This window comes from Pleuronectes platessa, chromosome 16 (assembly GCF_947347685.1).
Source record: "Pleuronectes platessa chromosome 16, fPlePla1.1, whole genome shotgun sequence".
Classification (NCBI taxonomy): Eukaryota; Metazoa; Chordata; class Actinopteri; order Pleuronectiformes; family Pleuronectidae; genus Pleuronectes; species Pleuronectes platessa.
Genome location: NC_070641.1, coordinates 7075819 through 7100335, shown reverse-complemented (window position 1 = coordinate 7100335; position 24517 = coordinate 7075819). Strand labels below are relative to the sequence as shown.

General features: G+C 41.7%; 1 protein-coding gene across 1 annotated transcript; it reads left to right on the top strand.

The window, feature by feature from the left end:
- The first annotated feature begins 2472 nt into the window (after positions 1-2472).
- On the top strand, positions 2473-24158 carry LOC128458385 (myosin-4-like). The gene is made up of 39 exons (XM_053443207.1): positions 2473-2676; positions 3040-3183; positions 4375-4531; positions 4616-4643; positions 4927-5035; positions 5116-5208; positions 5295-5358; positions 5436-5534; positions 6278-6381; positions 6466-6604; positions 6728-6846; positions 7885-8034; positions 8115-8285; positions 8363-8669; positions 8929-9005; positions 9337-9424; positions 9502-9619; positions 9704-9827; positions 9916-10052; positions 11054-11309; positions 11397-11639; positions 11719-11895; positions 11980-12125; positions 12207-12297; positions 12388-12777; positions 12862-12988; positions 13080-13198; positions 13285-13481; positions 13566-13749; positions 14632-14797; positions 14884-15008; positions 15077-15385; positions 20799-21002; positions 21822-21947; positions 22030-22200; positions 22296-22400; positions 22506-22601; positions 22699-22830; positions 24123-24158. Exons 1-39 carry the CDS (start codon positions 2473-2475, stop codon positions 24156-24158), a joined length of 5832 nt encoding a protein of 1943 aa, XP_053299182.1.
- Positions 24159-24517: the final 359 nt, after the last annotated feature.

Here is a 24517-nt window from a genome sequence, read left to right as displayed (position 1 = left end):
CACCTGACAAAGAAAGAAATTCCTACTAAAACTACAATAATTATTCTTTATGAATGAGCAAGTAAAACACATTCCTCTTTAAAATCTTGAAGTCATCTCATCGGCCGGGCACTGGCTGGAGAAGCTCTGGAGAAAGTCTGCAACCATTTTACTGACATTCTGCAAAGTTCTTGTGCAACTTCATTGAATTTAGGGGACTGTTGAGCCCTAGATGCCATTGCTGCAGTAGCATGACTGTTCTCTTGGTCTCTCTAAATTCAGTGCAGTTTACCATTGTAAATTTTGTGATCTTAGTTAATCCTCTTAATTCACCACTTAGTATTCATCACTCACTGCCTCAGATCTCTTATGTCCTGTAACATTCAAACCGACTTAAAACCCATGATAAAATTGTTATGTTCGAACTGAAGCAATTTAAAAGGTTTGTCCTCCTCTCAACTCTGATTTAACAGCACTTTGGAAAGACAAACGAGGAGACGGGGGACATGTTTACCGAGCAGCTGATATCGACTTTGAAACCTAAACCTGCCGACAAAGCCGCTCCGAAGCGACGCTAAAACCCTGAACCCTTCCCTCACCTCCTGTGACATTACAGCTCCAGGACTCGATAACATACAGCTAGCCAGAAACAACTGACAATTAGTCACTCGGAGCAGTGATTGGCCGACGACAGAGACGGCCACACATGAGCAACAATGGATTTCTCACACTGGCCTGTTGACTTTGGAGCGCTGCCTCAGTCTCATTGTTAAAACAACTGTATCCCGCTCCGGCTTTGAGGGCCTTTGTTTCCACACCAGCTGCCTGCAATAATCCTCTAAAAGGAGTAATATCAATCCTCTTCAAATCCACTGCTAAAGGTTGTGTCTGTTCGTGTCCGGGAACTAATCACCTCAGTCCGCTTTATCCACCAAAACAGCAGCTGTAACAGCATGACAACAAAGTTGGCTAAATATTCAGCTTATATCTGTGTACTGTAGACGATCACAGTTTATTCTATTTTATAGATGAATAATTTGCAGCATCATGTTAAGCGTCAGGTTGATCTTTAGTAATTTAGAGGATTTTGGAGGACATCAGCAATAAGATTTGTCAAGATTATAACAGAGCTACTTGATGCAGTTTGCAGAGGTTTGATAGAAACAATGTTATTCATTCTAAGAAAGGAAAAGAGAGAAAATGAAGAAACTACAAATAAATATTTTAAAAGATATTCTCTTAAATCCTAGCAAAATATTTATAAAATATTAGTGAATAATAAAGTTAATAATATTATTATGTTTATAATAATAATAATAATAATACTGTTATTATTATTATTATTAATTATTAATTTGTAATTTATTATACTTGTCTTGTTTATTATTTTTACTAAATCCTGAACAACAGTAACTTCATCCGTTATCTCAACATGTTTATATTTTTTCTCTCTAGCTGCACAGACTAAAATTCTGTCTGTGGTTATGTCCTTCCACCAACCACTGCTGTTTCAATCCACATCAGGTCAACTTACTATCTTTGAACTTTGGACACTGAAATCTAATCAGGTATTCCAAGGTAGTCCAAGTGACAATTAAATTCATTGGTCTTCAACAAACATATACATTTATCGTTTTTAATCTTATGGATTAACCCCATTCAGATTAAATAATTTGCATCAAATTTGAGATATTCTATGACTGCAGTTTGGCTGCTGTTGTTATTATCTGTGTTCATTTACCTTTTTAATCCTAAATATGTTTATTTTTATTTTCTTGTTTTCTTTTTTATATCTTCTCGTATATGCAGATCTTTGAATTCCCTTGTTTCACATATTACACGTGTGCATTTATGTGTGTTTACAGGTAGTTTGACGTTTATATAAAATACACATGTTGCATTTTTTCTTCATCTCTCGTCCCGTACAACACTTTATTATTGTTGGTCCTGATATTACAGCACTGCCTATATTTCTATTATTATCATCTGTTGTTTGACAATATCAATGTTTTACCCTGATTACGAATTTCCCAAACGTATTGAAAATGTGTCAGTGTTATTTAGCATTCTTCACATGTGACATATTGCTGTATCAAGAAAGAACTATTTATAACTGAGTTGCATCTTGTGCTTAATCCAGGCTCCATCCTCACCCGTGAGGAGCAGCAGGTCTGTGTAACTCTTCCAGTGCATGCCCATGTAAAGGAAGCAGAGTTCACACCAAGGACAGTGGTGACACATAAAAAGGGACAGTGCAGCTGGCTATTGTTACTGCTGCATAACCAGGTCGGTTAGTGCACAATTCTTCAGCGCATCTGAGCTACTGTGCAGGATTATTCTCTCTGAAAGAAAACTCTTCTTTCAAACTTTACTCCTGAGCTTTGTTGGTGAGTATCACTTCCTCCTGGATTAAATACCGAGCACTATCTAGACACAGAAGCATGAAAGTGATGCTGAGGGTGTGTTTTTCTGTCTTTGACTCAGGAGGAGAACATGATTGCAGACGGGGAAATGGCAATCTTCGGGCCCGCTGCCCAGTTCCTTCGCAAGTCTGAGAAGGAGAGGATAGAGGTACAGAATCGTCCGTTTGATGGCAAGACGATGTGCTACGCCTGCGATGACAAGGAGCTGTATGTCAAGGCTAAGATCCAGGACAGGGTGGACGGCAAATTCACTGTCAAGACTGAGGACAACAGAGTGGGTGGACTGAAATGATGATAAATTCACCTTTTAATAGACACTGAACTTGAAAATGGCTCCTCTGTCTGAGCAGGACTTGATCCCAGTGTGATGGAGAATGGTTTTACAAAGCTTGTCTGTAGAAGCTGCAATAAAAACAAAAAACCTGCAGAATTGCATTACTTGGCTTTGAACAGAGACATAAGTTCTCCTTGAAGCTTGAACTGCTGCTTCACTCTTCAAATATTTTATAAGAAAATCTGAGTTTACTTTTATATTTATTAGTTTGTGAAGATAAAAATGTGTGTGACCTTTTTTCGCTGTCTGCAGGCTAATGGCGCTCTGACCTTCACTCTCTGTTTTACCTTCTCTGTTTTCCAGACTTTAACGGTCAGGGAGGACCAGGTGTTTCCAATGAACCCCCCGAAGTTTGATAAGATCGAGGACATGGTGATGATGACTCACCTCAACGAGCCCGCGGTGCTGTTCAACCTGAAGGAGCGCTACGCAGCCTGGATGATCTATGTGAGTCACACAAGGAACATAGATGAAGCCAGTCCGATGGACACAGTTTAACCACAATTAAAAATAAAAGCCAGCTGTCAAAATTTGTTTAGATCATGTGGAAAAATGCACAAAACACATAGAAGTCCATTATATAATAAATTTTTAAGGATTTGCTTAGAATTTTTGAAACGTGAATAACAATTTTTTTTTAATGAAAACTTAAATCATTGTAAGGTACATAACTATACTGCTCAGATTGGATATTTTTAACTGCTGTTTTCAGTTACAGCATTATCTGGAAGTTAAACGTTCCAAATCCTCCTGTTTACAAAAAACAATTAATCAGTCGAGGATACTAGAACGTTTTGTACTTTGCTGAACTATAGCAGTAGGTAATCCAGTGACGTGAGAAAAATAAGTGGTTGTGATTTTTATATATGTACTTTTAAGACACAGGTTTAAAAGCTTGTAACATTATCTTAATGAAAAAATTTATCAAATGGTGACTTACTTGGCTGATCCCATCCGTGTCTGCATTTTCCACTTTTCGACATCTCAGTTTTCAGCCATGGTAACTCGGACATCTCTTCTTTCAATAATCCTCGGCCTACAACAAACCAAAACAAAAAATGGATGATTTATCGTGTATTGGTGTTAATGTAGGGATGCAGGAGCAGATGCATGGCTGGCCTGAAGCCTTTATGGAGCCCAGAGAATTATTTTATTTTGGGGGACTCAGTACACCAAATACTATTAACATTTATCAATGCTTAATCATTTGCACACCTAGTATCACTCTTATTAGTGCAGCTATGTTCCTCCGACAGTGGCAGAGGGAGTTATCATTAACTAGCCGGATACAAAAGCAGGATATTTTGAGTGCTCTTGAGCCCCGTCTAGTGGCCACAGAGGGGGCTCTAGAGGGGTTAGTACCCTTCTATGCTTAATCCTGTTTTTACATAGAAGGGTACTAACTTTGTTTTTTTCTATGGTGTAAGGTGATGACAGAGATGTTGGTACATATTGTTTTGTTTGTGCATTCATTTAACCCCACACAAGATGGCGACATGAATTACAAAATTTGGTCATGAAAACACGGCCCAACAAAATTATTTGATGATCACAACGTGGACCCATCGTGTCTTATTGAAGAAAAATCATAGACTTTTCTGAGATTTCATTAATGTCAGCCTTGCGTTTTCCATGCAGACCTACTCTGGACTCTTCTGTGTGACCGTCAACCCTTACAAATGGCTGCCGGTCTACAACCCAGAGGTGGTGAAGGCCTACAGAGGGAAGAAGAGGATGGAGGTTCCCCCTCACATCTTCGCCTTGTCTGATAACGCCTACCAGGCCATGCTGACCGGTACGTTTACAGCACAAAAGTACAAAGAACGGAACGAGAGAGTTTTCATCGGCAGGTAACTGTATCTCATTTTGTGTCCCACAGATCGTGAGAATCAGTCTATACTCATCACGTAAGTAGAACACAGGTTGTGAAAATTGACAGCTCAATCTAGAACGTTGTCATGGGAGTCTCCGCCAAGGCTAATGCCCTATTGTCGCGATGTTAAAGCAAGTGGTTAAATAAATCCTGGATACGCCCCTTTGTTCGGATTCACGAAAGCATTTAACAGGGTCTTTCTTTTTCTCACTCTTCCACCAAGTTTCAAAATCTGTTCAGTAGTTTAAGTTGTTATCCTATGACAAACCAACCAACAGACAGGAGTGAAGACATAACCTCTCTGTGCTTTTGCTCAGTGGAGAATCCGGTGCAGGCAAGACGGTCAACACCAAACGTGTCATTCAGTACTTTGCGACAATCGCAGTGTCTGCAGACAAGAAGAAGGAGATGAGCAGTAAGCTGAAGGTGAGCTCACGGAGGGTTTTAAGTTGTTGGTTTCTCGGAGGGCACACAAGCCTCAGATTGAAAGGTTTCCTCTTCAACAGGGAACTCTGGAGGATCAAATCATCAGTGCCAACCCTCTGCTGGAGGCTTTTGGGAACGCCAAGACTGTGAGGAATGACAACTCGTCTCGCTTTGTGAGTGACTCTGAAGGACTTCATTAAGATTTGATTTACCAGCAGTTTATTCACAGCAGACAGTAACAAATCACTCGTTTTGATAGGGTAAATTCATTCGAATACACTTTGGCACGACTGGAAAACTGGCATCTGCAGATATTGAGACGTGTAAGTTTATATATATTGAAATTCATTGAAAATGCTGTCACAAGATAAAGTTACATTTTTCAGTGTCTTTCTTAAAGATCTGCTGGAGAAATCGAGAGTGACATTTCAGCTGGTGGCCGAGAGGAGTTATCACATCTTCTATCAGCTCACTTGCAACAAGAAGCCGGAACTTATCGGTACTCTGATGATTTTCTTGCTTTGTTAAATTCTTTTTCTCATATTTAGACAGATGCAGAAATAAATACTCCTATGATGTAGTATTAGAGCCATATTGAAGAGGAAAAATTGAGTTTGATAATAAAATCTTAATATTACAAGGATTACAATGTTATTGATAATAATAATAATAATAATAATAATAATAAAAACATATATATGTATATATTTATTAGTAAATAACCAGCAATAGACAGTTTATTGCACTCTCTTTTCTAATTTTACACGTATGTGCTGATGTGACAACAACAAAAGCTAGGCAGTTGTATTTCTTAGCATATTTCATTCCAAGAGGTAGTTTTAAAGTGCTCTATAGAGACTTTATAAATTGAACTGAAAAAGCACAATTAGATAACAAGAGCAACAAAAAAAAGATTATAAATAGCAACAGTAAAGGGTGGAAGCATTGATAAGGTAAAAGAAATACAAAGGAAAAATCTGCATACAATTTGTAAAAACAAGATAAAGGAGTATAATCATAAGTCAAATTGATTTAAAAATGTAAAATAGTAAAATAGAATGAAATAAAATGATGATATGAGCTTAAAAAAGTTTTAAGGGCACACGCGAACACAAATGTTTTCAATATGGATTGGGAAGGATCGGACATTGCTAAATTATTTTTTTTCCTTTAGTTGGCCCTAATTCTCTAAATCTGAAGTTGTGATGCGAAGAGATTTTAATTACATTTCTTTCCCTGAAGATCTGCTCCTCATCACCACCAACCCCTACGACTTCGCCTTCATCAGTCAGGGGGAAATCAGTGTGAAGAGCATCAACGACGCAGATGAGTTAATAGCTACAGACGTGAGTTGACTCAGTGAAAGCACACCGAACTTCCCCTGCCTTTTCAGTCCATTTAGAAATAAGACTTTTCATTTTCTTATGTAGGAAGCCATTGATATTCTGGGTTTCACTGCTGAGGAGAAAATGTCCATTTATAAGCTGACTGGCGCTGTGATGCATTACGGGAACATGAAGTTTAAGCAGAAGCCGCGGGAGGAGCAGGCGGAGCCCGACGGCACAGAGGGTGAGGATTATCCATCAAAGCTTCTACAGCACTGTCATGCAAATCAAGGGAAAAAAGGCACAAATGAAGAGATAAATACTAAACTATGGCTTTTTGTCCATTTTCTTTTTTCTTTCACTGCAGAAGCTGATAAGGCAGCGTATCTGATGGGCCTGAACTCTGCTGATCTGCTCAAAAACCTCTGTTATCCCAGAGTTAAGGTCGGAAATGAATATGTTACCAAAAGTCAAAATGTGCAGCAGGTGAGACTGACACCGAAAACCTTTAAGTCGTGTTCATGTTTCTCACTTAACCATCGTGATCTGATGCATTAGAGCCTCTGGTTATCAAACATGCTGTTTGCTCTTAATAACCATGTCCTTGTTCTTCTGTAACTGCATGGTGACTGTGTTATCTCTAATAATTAATGGCACACATAAGGAGAGTGATATTTTTTTTTTGTATAATCGAACTTAAATACAGTACTGAGGTCCTACAGATACAACCGTTTGACCAATCACAAGTCAATAGTGATTTCACCCTGTTTTTAAGAGCATTTAATGACAAATGGAAGTTTGACTCTTTAGGTTGATTTTTAGACTTTTTAATGGCAATGTTAAGTCCCAAGGAATCAATACAACTGATGATCTGTTTGATATATTAAAGAATACACTGATATATGGAAACATGGCTACCGTCCAATCCTGGCAAAGTACAACCGGATGTCTACCAAGGCCTGAGACAACAGAGAGTCACTGATTGCAAACATTTATCCCCTAATACTAGATATCCAAACACTGTATTAAAGTTTAATGGTAATTTTTCCACTTACTGACAAGGTCCTACACAGTTAAATATCTTAAAATAATATTTCTTTGATGAAAACATTCCCTCCTTGGTGGAGGTAGTTATAGAAAAAGATGTGACAAATATGTGAACATTTTAAGTGAAAATCCAATCAAAAAGCAACATAATTAATGGTTAAGTTCACAGAAAAATAAAAATTCTTTCATGATATACTCACCACTATGCGGATGGAGGGTAGGGTGTTTGAGTCCACACAACACTTTTGGAGTTTCAGGGGTAAACAGTGTAGCAGCCGAATCCAAAACAATTGAAGTAAATGGCGAACAATTCTTCAAACATTAAAAAAAGAGACACTACAATTACTACACTTTATGTGGATGCAGATGAACATAGGGTCAACACTCAAATGGAAGGGTCACCGTTTTTTTCTAAATCCAATGTGCAGAGACAAATGCGTCACTGTCCGAGTACTTTTGAACTTTCCTACCTTTCAGGTGCACAACTCCGTTGGCGCTCTCGCAAAATCTGTGTACGAGAAGATGTTTCTGTGGATGGTGATACGCATCAACCAGCAGCTGGACACAAAACAACCCAGACAACATTTCATCGGCGTTCTCGACATCGCCGGCTTCGAGATCTTTGACGTGAGTGTTTAAAATGTTTTTTTTATTTTTCCTCTCACTGAATAATGAATGTAAATGGGTTCTTCATGGTTTTCCTTTAGTACAACAGCTTGGAGCAACTCTGCATTAATTTCACCAACGAGAAGCTGCAACAGTATTTCAACCACCACATGTTTGTGCTGGAGCAAGAAGAATACAAAAAGGAAGGGATTGATTGGGAGTTCATTGACTTCGGTATGGACCTGGCAGCCTGCATCGAGCTCATTGAAAAGGTATTGCATATTTAAACTCCTAAAATATTGGAATTAAATCCTGCATCTGTTGAAATAAAAATGGATCCGTTTCCCAGCCGATGGGGATCTTTTCCATTCTCGAGGAGGAGTGCATGTTCCCAAAATCTTCAGACATGTCCTTCAAGAACAAACTCTATGACCAACATCTTGGTAAGAACAGCTGCTTCCTGAAGCCAAAAGCAGTGAAAGGGAAGCCGGAGGCTCACTTCACCCTGATGCACTATGCCGGCACGGTGGACTACAACATCACAGGGTGGCTGGACAAGAACAAAGACCCGCTGAACGAGTCTGTGGTGCAGCTTTACCAGAAGTCATCAGTCAAAATAATGGTCTTGTTCTATGCAAGCTTCTCCGGATCAGACGGTAACATTGTTGTTTTACTGACTGTGTACGATTCTCCCCTCATACTATTCTGGTGAGATTTTATTACTAACTTTTATGAATTCTTGCATTATTATGCTTATGTAGAAAAAGGGACAACGTTAGTTTACAGAAGGAGAGCAAGTAAAGTGGTGATTTCTGCTTTTCACTGCATACAGAGAAACATACAAAATCTAAATAATCCAACAAAGCCAAACACTGCTGAGTGTTTTATTTTTAAACGCATCGTAATGTTCAGCAGATGCAGCTGCAGGAGGAACCAAGAAAGGAACCAAGAAGAAGGGAGCCTCTTTCCAAACGGTGTCGGCTTTGTTCAGGGTGAGACAAACATAGAGTTACTACAGTAACATGTCCTCACATATTCTTCGAAACCGAAAACTGAACAAATTTAAAACAAAACAAAACATTTTGAAGGTCTGTGGTACTTTTGTTACTTTCCACACATTATATATAAGCATAAGGAAATGTGTGTATTGGATATCTTGCATTACTGAAGTGACATTAACCTTCTCATCTAACTCTTAATCCCAAAGTGAATACCTGATTCCCTAAGTGCTGTACGATTCCTTTAGTGACAAAAAGACATGTCTGAACAGTAGAAATTCACAATAAATGAGAAACAGCAGTTTATGTCTTGTTATTCTTACAGGAGAATCTTGGGAAGCTTATGACCAATCTGAGAACAACTCATCCTCACTTTGTGCGATGTTTGATCCCAAATGAGACAAAAACTCCAGGTAGTTTTGAACATCTTTTCATTTCTAGATATACATCCTCAAAAGAACTGCATAAATCAAAATAACCATCATCACAGGTTCTATGGAAAACCAACTGGTTATCCACCAGCTCCGCTGTAACGGCGTGCTGGAGGGCATCCGCATCTGCAGGAAAGGATTTCCAAGCAGGATTCACTATGGTGACTTTAAACAGAGGTAAATGTTATCATAATCATTCATATTGAAATATTTCACAATGCTCGGTCTCATGCTCAGTCAGGCCTATTATTCCTCGTACAGATACAGGATTCTGAATGCCAGTGCTGTTCCTGAGGGACAGTTTATGGATAACAAAAAAGCTGCAGAGAAACTGTTGGGCTCAATCGATGTGGATCACACCCAATACAAGTTTGGACACACTAAGGTTTTCTCTTGTTACAGAATGCTGGTTAAATGGCAGAGCTGTCATGAGTGAATGAGCTGTACAGACAAATAATTACCTCTAATTTCAGGTGTTTTTTAAAGCCGGTCTGCTGGGAGCTTTAGAGGAGATGAGAGATGAGCGCTTGGCCCAAGTTGTGATGTCCACGCAGGCTCTGTGTCGTGGTTACCTGGTCAGGCTGGAGTACCAGAAGATGATTGCCAGAAGGTAAACAGTCTCACTGATTTAAAATGCTACTTTACTTGTTGACATTTAGAAATAAAAAGTCCAATGTAACTGCTACAATGGTTGATAATGTAAAATAGCTTATTCGAAATATAATAATAGATAAGATAAGCTATAGCTCCTTATTAGCTCCATTAATGACATTTTGTAATTATCGTTTGAGGGAATATCCGAAACTGAAACTGAAATTCAGATACCTGCAAAATTCCCTGGAGGAACAGCTCCCACCAGAAATGTTTATGTAACCCTCAGCCATACATAGACTGTGAAAAAGATGGCCGACATTTCACCACTTTATCCAACAGGCCAAAAAATGAAGCCAAATTAGTCACCATCTTGCACTTCTTGATCATACATCAAATAGAGCATCTTTGGGAAAAAAAATGTTTTTTAGGTCTGGCCCATCACTAGCAGCCAGGTTTGGCTTCACTTTTGTTTGCTACAATGTCGTCCATGTTTAAATACAGTCTATACCCTCAGCCAGATTCTGCTTTGAGCCATAATATCATACTTACAGGCTCATTACAGCAATGTTAATATATTCAAGTTTAGTAGGTAGCCTGTAATATCTATCATGTCCACCAATATGTTGTAGCATCACCACTTCAAAATCTGAATTGAATTTCCCGTTGATATTATAAGCCACCTGCTGAACTCGTTAGCATGTCTACATGCTAAACCAAGATGTGACCACGCTAAACTTTATAAACATCTTTCAGGTCGCACTGTCTTTGTGAAAATTCTACTACTCATATTAATGTCAGCATTGAATAGCACCACTCTGCCATAAGAACATACCTCAAAAAGCTGCTAGCTAGCATGTAAATACTATAAATGTGCCGTGTTCAAGCAAAATACGAGAATTAATTTTAGATGAGGTCAAATTATTCCAATAAGGCGACATCCAAAATGTGCAATAACAACAATGAAACCGTACGAACTGCAACTTGCAGATCGAACTTATTCAAGTCTTATTTTGACAGGGAGGCGATCTACACCATACAGTATAACTTCCGTTCCTTCATGAACGTAAAACACTGGCCATGGATGAAGCTGTATTTTAAACTCAAACCTCTTCTGAAGAGTGCTGAGGCTGAGAAGGAAATGGCCCAAATGAAGGTTGATTTCGTAAAACTCAAAGAGGATCTGGCCAAGTCAGATAACCGGAGGAGGGAGCTTGAAGAGAAAATGGTCTCCATTGTACAAGAGAGGAATGATCTCCTACTGCAAGTCCAAGCGGTAAGTTATACCACAGAGCAATAGTTAACACTGTTGGGGGCGAGGGGGGTGTTCAGCTGTAAGATTTTCGCACAATTTTGACATCAGGAGGCAGACAACCTGCAGGATGCAGAGGAGAGATGTGAAGGACTCATCAAAAGCAAGATCCAGTTTGAAGCCAAACTGAAGGAAGTGACGGAGAGATTGGAGGATGAGGAGGAGATAAACTCCGAGCTGACGGCAAAGAAGAGAAAACTGGAGGATGAGTCATCAGAGCTGAAGAGAGACATTGATGACTTGGAGCTCACCTTAGCCAAAGTGGAGAAGGAGAAACATGCTGTGGAAAACAAGGTGAGGTTGTGTTGGTTAATGCTGCTATGTCAACATACTGGAGGACAACCGTCACATCAGTTTTAATTCATGGTTGTAGGTGAAAAACCTTTGTGAGGAAATCATGAGCCAGGATGAGAACATCACCAAACTGTCCAAAGAGAAGCGAGCCCTGCAGGAGGCTCATCAGCAAACACTGGAAGACCTGCAGTCAGAGGAGGAGAAAATCAATGCTCTGACAAAAGCAAAAACCAAACTAGAACAGCAGGTAGATGAGGTGAGTTACACGGTAAAAGCCCTAAAATGTAAAGTGTATTTGCTTCAGTAAAGATGCATGTGTTGAAAAGATTTGTATTTTAAGCTGGAGGGTTCACTGGAACAAGAGAAGAAGGTTCGAGCAGATCTGGAGAGGGCCAAGAGGAAGCTGGAGGGCGACCTGAAACTTGCTCAGGAGTCAATTATGGATTTGGAAAATGAGAAACAGCAGCTGGATGAGAAGCTAAAAAAGTAAGTTACCATGGTTTAGTTGGTTGATATAATAAAAGTTGGGTGGGGTACCCCAAATGAGCAATGAGCTTCACTTCACAGGAAAGACTTTGAGTTTTCACAGCTACAGACGAAGATAGAAGATGAACAAGCTCTCGGCACACAGCTGCAGAAGAAAACCAAAGAGCTCCAGGTCAAGTATCAATTATTGACTTGGGTTCGAGATGATATTACAAAGCTAAATTACTTCTAGGAATACGTTGTTATAACATTGTGTCTTCAGGCCCGGATTGAGGAGCTGGAAGAAGAAATTGAAGCCGAACGTTCAGCTCGAGCCAAAGTTGAGAAGCAGAGGTCGGATCTGTCCAGGGAGCTGGAGGAGATCACCGAGCGCCTGGAGGAGGCCGGGGGAGCCACCACTGCTCAGTCTGAGATGAACAAGAAGCGGGAAGCTGAGTTTCTCAAACTACGCAGGGAGCTGGAGGAGTGTTCGCTGCGACACGATGCAACCTCGGCTGCCCTGCGTAAGAAACATTCAGACAGCCTGGCTGAGCTGGGAGAGCAGCTAGATAACGTCCAGAGGGTCAGGCAGAAACTGGACAAGGACAAGAGCGAGTTAAGGCTGGAGATTGATGACCTATCAAGCAACATGGAAACCATGGCTAAAGCAAAGGTTGGTTATTATATTCATCATTTTTTAAATATTTATTTTCATTTGAGACATAACAAATTAATGTTTTCTTTTTCAAATTCAAAGATAAATTTGGAGAAAATGTGCCGTTCACTTGAAGATCATCTGAATGAGGTTAAAACCAAAGAGGAGGAGCGTCAGAGACTCATAAATGACCTTTCAAGTCAAAATGCTCGGCTGCAGACGGAAAATGGTACTGAATTTGATCTGATCGGATTAATAAAGTCAGTAGTCACATATATTTACAGATAAACTGGCTCTAATTTAACTGACTTATCATCCAGGTGAAATATCTCGCCAGCTTGAAGAAAAGGACTCCTTAATGTCGCAGCTAACTCGAGGAAAGCAAGCTTCCATTCAGCAGATCGAGGAGCTGAAAAGATTTAATGAGGAGGAGGTGAAGGTACGGTTCGGCAAAAAGAGTCACAGGTGGTTGCCGTTTGAAGATGGAGCTCAGAGTTAATGTTTGGTTCCGTAACTTCTGTTAAGGCTAAAAACGCACTGGCTCATAGTTTGCAATCAGCTCGACACGACTGTGAGCTGCTGAGAGAGCAGTACGAGGAGGAGCAGGAGGCCAAAGCGGAGCTGCACCGCTGCCTCTCCAAGGCAAACTCCGAGGTGGCTCAGTGGAGAGCTAAGTACGAGACCGACGCCATCCAACGCACTGAGGAGCTTGAGGAGGCAAAGTAAGTTCAACCACGTTGGTCTAAAAAGGAACATAATCTCATCTGACCTCATGATGCGATAAACCATGTATTTTTTCTCCTCAGGAAGAAGTTGGCTCTGCGTCTACAGGATGCAGAGGAAGCTGTGGAGGAGGTGAACGCCAAATGTTCCTCTCTGGAGAAGACCAAGCAGCGACTGCAGGGAGAGGTGGAGGACTTGATGGTGGACGCTGAGAGGTCCAACGCTGCTGCTGCTGCCTTGGACAAGAGGCAGAGAAATTTTGACAAGGTTTGAAATTACCAACCACTCATTTTTGTAGTCCTTGTAAAACCTAAACAAACCATCTGAGTCAGGCATTGTACCTCCCTTATTCTTTGCTAGGTAAGCTTTGTGAGGTAAATATGACATAATGCAGTCGAGAAGAACCATGTTAAGGGTGTTTACTCCTATGGGCCACTAGAGGCAGCATTTAGTGCTTTACACAGTTGAATAAGATACACAAATTACATTTGTGCAAATTAACAATCCACAATCATTGGTTGGCTAAAGCAGCCATGCAAGATATATTTATTGCTATAAATCCTGTACATTGTTAAGTCCTCAAAAATATAATACCATTGTGTAATTGCAAGAATAGTAAACATAAGAACGCATATCTCTGACAAGAACCAACAGTCCCTTTAAATTCGATGAAGCTGCACCAATTTGCATACACTCATGAATATTAATCCCCTAAATATGCTTGTTTTTTTATCAAGAGCCATAAAAAAAAAATTCTGGAAGAAAGGAAGAAACATAACTTCCATGGCGGAGGTAACAAAGCCATCATAACCTAGATGATCTGTATCATAACAGGGACCAGAAGCTGCATTAACTTATTGCCTGCATATCAATGTTCAGGCATCTAGCGACTCAGGATTATCAGTGTAATATTGTTACTCCTGCTATTGAGTCTCGGCCAGATTTCTCTCGGAAAGAAGGTTTTCAACTTCAATAGAAATTGCCTACTTTAAATTATCAAGTGAGGCTATTCATGACAATGTGACATATTTTTTAAACTCTGGATAACACTGATAGTCATTCCTTTTGCACAAGTATACACCAGACCAGGCTGTCAAGCATTCAAAACAAAAAGTGTTAAATACTCAACTGTCAAATATCTTCTCATAGGTTGTGGCTGAGTGGAAGCAGAAATACGAGGAAGGCCAAGCTGAGCTAGATTCATCTCTAAAAGAGCTGCGCTCTTTGGGTACAGAGAACTTCAAGATGAAAAATGCCTTTGAAGAGTGCATCGAACAACTGGAGAGCCTCAAACGGGAAAATAAAAACCTGCAACGTATATATAAACACTCTTTTTTTATCTACAGTAATTTTGTTGCAATCGTCTTTCTGTGGAATCGTCATATTTTTCTTCTGTTGCAGAGGAAATCATGGATCTCACAGAACAGTTGGGAGAAACAGGGAAAATCATGCATGAGCTGGAGAAATCCAAGAAACAGACTGAGCAGGAGAAGTCAGAGGCTCAGACTGCTCTGGAGGAGGCAGAGGTAGGTAGAAGAAGTACAGAATTCATATATATTTAAACATTTAAACTGCATGTTCCTTTCAAACTAAGGCCTCTATGGAGCACGAGGAATCCAAGATCCTGCGAATCCAGCTGGAGCTGAACCAGGTAAAGTCTGAGGTGGACAAGAAGATCGCAGAGAAGGATGAAGAGATGGATCAGCTGAAGAGAAACAGCCAACGAATTATTGACTCGATGCAAAGTAATCTGGATGCTGAGGTGCGGAGCAGGAACGACGCCCTGAGAGTGAAGAAGAAGATGGAGGGAGACCTGAATGAGATGGAGATCCAGCTGAGCCATGCCAACAGGCAGGCGGCCGAGGCCCAGAAACAACTGAGGAACATTCAAGTTCAGCTCAAAGTGAGTTGAACATAAGAACCTGTACGAAGTGAGCAACATGTTTCCATGTTTGACACTGTCACACCCCGCCTCGGGTGAAGGTAATGTAACCTTAAAAAGACTGGACTTTCAAACCCAAAGATGGCAAGGCACACAGTTGCAAATTGGTTTATAACAACATTTATTCTCCCAAAGTGTCAAAATAAGTGCACAACATACATAGGAGGCCAAAACCCAAACATCTGCAAATAAAAACATATTCAAAACCAATTCCACAATCAAATAATTCAATCAATTCAAATAATCAATAATCAAATATTCTCTATGATAAATCAAAGCATATTCAAAATCAAATACCGGTACTTCAAATAATCAATGTCAATAAATCAAATAATCCATTAGCAAAATAAATGCAAATTAAACTCAATTACAACATAATAGAATAATCACCTCAGTAGATATTCCGTGGAGAGCTGAGCACCCTGCTGAGCACCCTGCTGAGCACCCTGCTGAGCACCCTGCTGAGCACCCTGCACAACACCGACAACCTCCTCCGGCAACAGCATGCAGCAGACTGTCAGAAGGACAGCAGCTCACCCCTTATATACCCCATGGCCCCTCCCACTAGACAGGCCCAATCAACAGGGGGATTATAATACTGAGCATTTTGCCAACCAACCATGAATACACTCATCAAAAAATACAGCATGCATGTTAATGTTACTTTCATTTAGCAGATTAGTGATTTTCACTAGTACATTTAAAATTGTCACTCATTAATGTCCAATGTCAATGTCCAGTGTCCCCCTTTGACACACAAGGGAAAATGGTTTGGCCCAAACATGGCCAATCAGTCCAATCAGTTGCAGCAGGTATTTCCTGACACCATATTTAAAGCCCTCAGCCCCACCCTGACTCTTTTAGTCTGCAGTACAGAGCCGTGGTGAGCGGGTAAGATTGTTTGTGAGTGTTTGAACAAAGAGAATGTATGCTTGAGGGCCTTGCCGCTCACACCATCCATCAATGCGCGCCGCCGACAGGCAGCCAAACAGGGACAGTGGTCTAAACTGTCACATCACCTCCCTCCTCTCCAGGAACTGCAAGTTCAGGCAGGCGGGACAGGTAATCAGCAAGCAAGTTCGTTTTTCCAGCTCTGTGAGTAATATTGAAGCAATATGGCTGTAATGCCAAGTACCATCTGGTGACACGGGAGTTCTTATCCCTCATGGAGTTGATCCAGCTCAATGCCCGGTGGTCCGTTTCCAAATCAAAGGTCCTTCCAAGAAGATAATACCGAAGGCTGTCCAATGCCCACTTGATTGCAAGACATTCCTTTTCAATGGCAGAGTACCTAGTTTCTCTGGGATGCAGTTTACGGCTCAAATAGAGAATAGGGCATTCCTCACCCTCCTTTCCTTGTGCTAGGACGGCTCCAAGGCCCACACCAGAAGCATCGACTTGAACAAGGAATCTTTGGTTAAAGTCAGGACTTTGCAAGACCGGGGAAGAGCACATGATGGCTTTGACATTGGAGAAGGCCGTTTCACATCTTTCTGACCATTTCACTGGATTAGGGGCTGCTTTGGTAGTCAGATCTATAAGAGGAGCCGTGATGGTAGAGAAATGTGGCACAAATCTCCTGTACCACCCAGAAAGCCCCAAGAATGACCGGACTTGCTTCTTTGTCCGTGGTCTAGGACTGTCTCGGATTGCCTTCACCTTGTCCACCTGAGGACGTATTTGGCCATTGCCGAGATGGTAGCCCAGATAGCAAACCTCCGTTTTGGCCCACTCACATTTCTGGGTGTTAAGTGTGAGGCCAGCGGAATGGATCCGGAACAGGATCTGATGCAGGTGAATAAGATGGTCTTCCCAGGAAGTACTAAAGACCACCACGTCATCAAGATACGCCGCAGAAAACTGGGCACATCCCTGCAGAACTCGATCCATAAGCCGCTGAAAAGTGGCAGGGGCTCCATGGAGTCCGAACGGCATGACTGTGTAATGATAGAGACCCTCTGGGCCACGGAAGGCAGTGTACTCCCTTGATTCCTTCTCCAAAGGCACTTGCCAATATCCTTTACACAGGTCAAGGGTGGTAATGAACACAGCTTTGCCAAGTTTCTCAAGGAGTTCATCAATTCGTGGCATAGGATAAGCATCGAATTTAGAAACCGCATTCACTTTTCGTAGGTCATTACAGAGTCGTATAGTGTTGTCTTTCTTTGGAACAAGAACAATGGGATTACACCACTCACTGTCTGAGGGTTCGATCACTCCTAGATCCAGCATGGTTTGTATCTCATTGTTGAGGGGTTCCGTCATTCGCTCAGGCACCCTGTATGGGCGTTGACGGATAGGGGTAGGGTTCTTTAACCGAATGACATGCTCGATTAATGGAGTTTTCCCGGGCTTTCCACTGAAAAGGTCTGGGAACTCCTCACACACCTGCAAGAGTTCAAGGGCTGGTTGTGCAGGCAAGTGACTCACGTCAGGTTGCTGTGATGTAGTAAGCATGGCTAGATCTGTATCCTCTTCGGCATCCTCCATTCCCACTTCCCGTGCCAGCATCCCCTTTTCCGACAGTTCTGGAATGTCCTGGACGTCAGTTCCTTCCACAGATCCTTTCCTCTCCTTCCATTCCTTTAGAAGGTTGATGTGGTATACCTGGGAACGGGTAAGTACTGGATAAGCCTCTTGAATGGCTGGGGTTGAATTGGACTTCACCCGCTTCTGGCGTGCCTGATGCACAAGGTCAGGGAGAATGGGTAAGTCCCTGCCCAAGATCATGTCATGGGGCATGTTTTCAAGAACCCCCACACAAAGCAAGAAAGCCTGGTCTTCAATGACGACAGTCACATCAGTCACTGGATATCTTCTTTGATCACCATGGACACACTGTATGGCGGTGGCATGCCGATAGTCAAGATTGCCAAGCAAGACAAAGGAATGGTTAAGCAGTGTCATAGAGCTACCTGTGTCAAGTAGTGCTTGCACTTGACGACCGTTAACCCGAGCTGGGATCATAATAGGCTCAGTGTCAGGTTCAAGCTCAGGTTCAGGATCTGGTGCTAGGAACGGTGCCACAACTGAAGCTGGGAGAGATGGATGTGGCACATAACAGAAGCTGGACAGTTTGGGCCCTTTCAGAGGACAGACTGAGGCCCACTGCCCTGGCTGTTGACAGTGGTAGCAGATGAGATCCTTCACTGGACCCGGTCTCCAGAATCCTTGCTTCTCCCCAAAGGTGCCTGGAACACTCACGGGACCAATGGCTCTGTGCTCACCTCCTTTGTGAGACACGTCAGCTGCCCCTTGGGCTGCTACTCGGGTATTCTGTTGCCTTGGCATTCTGAGACCTTTGCGAGCATTCAAGTACTGGCCTGCAAGCTTAGCCACAGTAAGTCCATCTTCTGGCTCATGTTCCTTGACCCAGGTCTTCATTTCGTCGGGAAGCATGCGAAGCATTTGCTCAAGAATGAGAAGCTCGGCGATGTCCTCTTTGGACCGCTGCTCTGGCTTGATCCATCTTCTGTAAAGTCCTTTGAGTCTGCTATAAGTCTCCTTGGGAGATTCACCAGGAGGTATGTAGGTCGACCGGAACTGAAGTCTGTATGTCTCAGGAGAGATGTCGAATTTTGCAAGGAGTGCTTCTTTAAGGCTAGCGTAGACGTTGGAGTCGTCTTCCTCCATCGCGGAGTAGGCATCCAGGGCTCTACCCGTCAAGAGGGGAATGAGCCGACAAGCCCATTCAGACGGAGGCCAGCCCCAGGTGCGAGCGATCCGCTCAAAGCGCACAAGAAAGTTCTCAATGTCCTCTCCCTCTTGGAAAGGAAGCATCTTTGGACCTGGACGCAGCGGTGTGTTGGAAGAATCTCTGGACGGAGATGGAGGGGGATTTGGTGTTGAAGCTTGAGATCTGGGAGTGGCTGTGTGTGTGTGTGTCTGTAGGCATCTGCACACGAAGACTACCATCAGAAGGTAGGTTAAGAGGAGGGTAAGCATTTTGGCTAACAGGTGAGGCGGTTATGTTGGGCACTGTAATGGCAGTTTTTAACTGCTGAATTTCACGGACCAATACACCCTCCCTACGTTGCTGGCCAATCAAAAAGTCTTTGAACATGTCAACCAGTGTAGGTTCACCTGGCATTGTTGTAGGCCTCGGTGGCTCAGCAGACCACCTAGCCTTTCTAGACCCCTCTTTGTCCCGCTTAGGCCTAGCCCCCAAGTTCTCATATCCTTGAACATCTTCATCAGACTCCTCGGTGTTCCATCCAACTCCTTCACGATCCTCAGCCATGGCCGCCGCCCCTTCCAGCTCCATAGCCATGGCCCTCGGTTTGGCCACCTCTTCAGCCTCCTCTGTAGTTGCTAGCACTGACACTTGGGATCGTAACCCACTTCTCGCTCTGCCTCTGCCAGGCTTGTTAAAACCTCTGCGGCCTGCCATCCCACCACCGCCACCAATTGTCACACCCCGCCTCGGGTGAAGGTAATGTAACCTTAAAAAGACTGGACTTTCAAACCCAAAGATGGCAAGGCACACAGTTGCAAATTGGTTTATAACAACATTTATTCTCCCAAAGTGTCAAAATAAGTGCACAACATACATAGGAGGCCAAAACCCAAACATCTGCAAATAGTCAAATAAAAACATATTCAAAACCAATTCCACAATCAAATAATTCAATCAATTCAAATAATCAATAATCAAATATTCTCTATAATAAATCAAAGCATATTCAAAATCAAATACCGGTACTTCAAATAATCAATGTCAATAAATCAAATAATCCATTAGCGCTGAGCGCGCTGAGCGCGCTGAGCGCGCTGAGCGCGCTGAGCGCGCTGCACAACACCGACAACCTCCTCCAGCAACAGCATGCAGCAGACTGTCAGAAGGACAGCAGCTCACCCCTTATATACCCCATGGCCCCTCCCACTAGACAGGCCCAATCAACAGGGGGATTATAATACTGAGCATTTTGCCAACCAACCATGAATACACTCATCAAAAAATACAGCATGCATGTTAATGTTACTTTCATTTAGCAGATTAGTGATTTTCACTAGTACATTTAAAATTGTCACTCATTAATGTCCAATGTCAATGTCCAGTGTCCCCCTTTGACACAAGGGAAAATGGTTTGGTCCAAACATGGCCAATCAGTCCAATCAGTTGCAGCAGGTATTTCCTGACACCATATTTAAAGCCCTCAGCCCCACCCTGACTCTTTTAGTCTGCAGTACAGAGCCGTGGTGAGCGGGTAAGATTGTTTGTGAGTGTTTGAACAAAGAGAATGTATGCTTGAGGGCCTTGCCGCTCACACCATCCATCAATGCGCGCCGCCGACAGGCAGCCAAACAGGGACAGTGGTCTAAACTGTCACAGACACATACACCAGAAAGACACTGTTTTACTTTGACTGTGCAGGAAGTTCAGATTCACCTTGATGACGTCCAGAGAAACAACGATGACATGAAGGAGCAGGTTGCCATGTCTGAGCGCAGGAGCAACCTGATGCAGGCTGAAATCGAGGAAATCCGAGCTGCTCTGGAGCAAACAGAGAGGAGCCGCAAGTTAGCAGAGCAGGAGCTGCTGGATGCCAGCGAGAGAGTCCAGCTCCTTCACTCACAGGTTCAAATCTACTCTTACTTTTAACAAGTTTTCTTTAGTTTTCACATCTAATGCCTTTTGGGCGGTGAGGATTTGTTATAATACATATTTTTTAATGGCCACACGTTTTAACGATCTAAATTGTTGTTTTCTTTATTGTAGAATGAGTAGAATGATGTAAATACTTTATAATTACATTGGGAGTGGGCCCTCCCTACGGAGGTCACCATGTTTTTTACAGTAGCCCAGACCGGACAAACTAAACATTTCTTGAGTTTTTATGACAACGAGAGGCTATCACAGGTTCTCTTTCATGTTTGGAAGGGGAGGGTGAGGTGAGGGGTATTTAGCTGCAACATGCAACGTTACCACTAGATGTCGCTAAATTCTACACAAGGAACCTTTAAAACCAATTGCTGGCCATTGCTTGTGGCTGACACTAATAAGGATGGAGCAGCTTGAAGAGAAAAATATTTTATAGCTGAAACAGCAATGAATTCCAGGCTTTGTTGTATTTCTTTTTTCAAATGACAATGTTTTAATATGTCAGATGACATTTTATTTTCTGGTATTATGGCCCCAGAACATTTATCTTTGGGAAAGTTGCGGCAAATAAATTCTCCGGAAACTAAAGTTTCATGTATGTTTGGTGAAAAAGTACCTAATGTGACCATATGTCCGTGTTGTTTAAATGTCTACTTCACCAAAGCTCAGCAGGTGGTGCATTTAAACAGCAAGTCACAGAGCCACTTTTAAGGCCTTTCTCACAGTTTCAAGGCCTTAGATTATATATCTTTATATTTCAGTACTCTGAAGTCAAATAAATCGAATCTATTACAGAACACCGGCCTCCTCAACAGTCGCAAGAAGTTGGAGTCTGATCTGTCTCAGATTCAGGGCGAGATGGATGATAGCGTCCAAGCTGCCAGGAATGCTGAGGAGAAAGCCAAGAAGGCCATCACTGACGTAAGAGCTCTGTGTAGGTTTTCTGTTTATTTCAACTTGTCAAAAAGCCGAAATCTGCTCACCATTGGAGTCCATGTTCCAGGCCGCCATGATGGCTGAGGAGCTGAAGAAGGAGCAGGACACCAGCGCTCATCTAGAGAGGATGAAGAAGAACATGGAGGCGACGGTGAAGGACTTGCAGCAGCGACTTGATGAGGCCGAGAGCCTGGCCCTGAAAGGTGGAAAGAAGCAGCTCCAAAAACTGGAAGCAAGGGTAATGGATTCAAATCACAAAAAACTAACCCAGAATGACTGGTTCTTGTTTTATCAATAAAATCCATGAAGGAAATATTGTCACCTCTGTTGCAGGTGCGAGAACTCGAGAATGAGCTTGAAGCAGAGCAACGGCACGGATCAGATGCTGTGAAGGGTGTTCGCAAACTGGAGCGTAAGATGAAGGAGGTCACCTATCAGGTAAACTAATGGAAAAGTCTGTTTTTCCTTTTCGTAAAAAAAGGTGTGTGAAGTCTCAGTTGTTCATCAGATGTAACCAATGTGTTTTATCTCATCAAATACCAGTCTGATGAAGACAAGAAAAACCTGCTGAGACTCCAGGAGCTGGTGGACAAACTCCAGCTGAAGGTCAAAGTGTACAAGAGGCAGGCTGATGAAGCTGTGAGTGTCTTTTGAATTCAGTCAAAGCCTCGCTCTGAAGAAACGTTTACTGTGACATGTGGAGATGTTTAAGAGTGGCTTTATTGGCGTCTGACAGGAGGCGCAGGCCAACACTCACCTGACTAAGCTGAGGAAGGTTCAGCACGAGCTGGAAGAGGCTGAAGAGCGCGCCGACATCGCAGAGTCCCAGATCAATAAAATGAAGGTCAAGAATCGTGAAATGGGAAAAGTAAGTCAGTCAGCTTCTAGTATCATCATACGAAATGTTGATAGAGGTATCAACTTCTTTATGTCTTTCTCACTTTCTCCTTTATCAGGCAAAAGACAGTGGACAGTAGTCGTGATACGCTGCTGTAGGGAAGACAACGTCTGCTGTGTCTCTGAAGCTAGTATGCAACATACTCTTAACCCCAATATGTGTTTATTTTTGTATTTAAAGCCACAATGTGAATAATTTATTGTGATCCAACAGTCTTGTTAAGGTTTTCATTCGTCTCCGCTGCCTGCCTGTTACTAAGCACTGTTGTGTTGCTTTGAACCACTAGAGGATGCCAAAGCAGGAAACTTTCAAATTGTACACAGTGTAGCTTTAAATATGAAGTAGTGTACAATGATGATTAGCATCTGGAGTTGACTGCATTGTTTAATTTTTTGGTAGTTGATGTATGTTGCCTTATTAAAATATTATGACAATGTCTTTGTGTGGTTTCATTCATTATTCTTGGAATGTATTATTATTATCAATAATAACAGCTAAACTACAATATTTATAATGTATTACACTTGTACAACTAAAATCATAAAAGCCAATAGCTAAACTATAACAAGAGAAGCACCAACAGAAAAGAGGAAAATGTGACTTGGTTTGGGATAAAAAGCAAGATCCATGAATTATTCCTTATTATACCAACCTTAAACCCAGAAACGGAGAGATGAGGCACAAATAAAATAAGTCATTGCTGAATCCCATGTAGCTCAAAGAAAAGGAACTCTGAACATAAATAAACACACTGAAATTTGTTAATTAATCATTTTAATGAATAGAGGAGTTTCACAACCTAGCCACATCGGCTACTTTTTCATTATTGTCCAATAGACACTAACCTTTCTGATCTTGTGTGACACAGTTGTGCATATTTCTATATATTCAAATCATAAAATTATCAAGAGTCATAATAAAGCACAAATCAAATGATAACAGATGCTTCAAAGCTGCTGAAAAGTTACTATTGATGGAACACGCTGATTTAGATGTAAGGCAGCTGATCATGGATCTTGATGCTGGATTGTCGATCGTGGTGATGGATCATGATCGTGGTGGCCTGTGATCATGGACTATGATAACAAGACAGCTTGATATAGAACATGCCTTCAGGTGTCATTTGCTGCTCCATTCATCTCTATCAGACCTTTTCTTATTTATAAACACTTGACACACTTTCCATTATGTTAAAAACTATTTCTCAGAACCAATGTTGTAAATATCTATTGCATCGTTTGCACTTCTGTGTGTCCTGGGAGAGCGATGTCTCTGAGGTTCTGATGTTGTATGAATGACAGTGTTCTCTAATATGACAGATTATTATTTTAGTTAATTTTTGGTAAAATTAACTGATATATGTTGACTTGCTGTGATATTCATATGGTAAACAGTAAACGACTACATACGCTATATATGATTTGTTTACATGACTTTCATGTACTCATATATCTATGGTGTTTAGAGCTGCAGGTAAAGTCTTGTTCCACATTCCGTCACTCGCCCTGTCCCTCTTGAGGCTGGAAGCAAACACATGAATATAAAAACTGTGTTAATTAATACATCATCTTAAAATAACAGTATGTTACTTATATCAATGTGAATCATAAAATCAAAACACATAGATATTATTTTATGAAAAAGCATGTTTTTCATG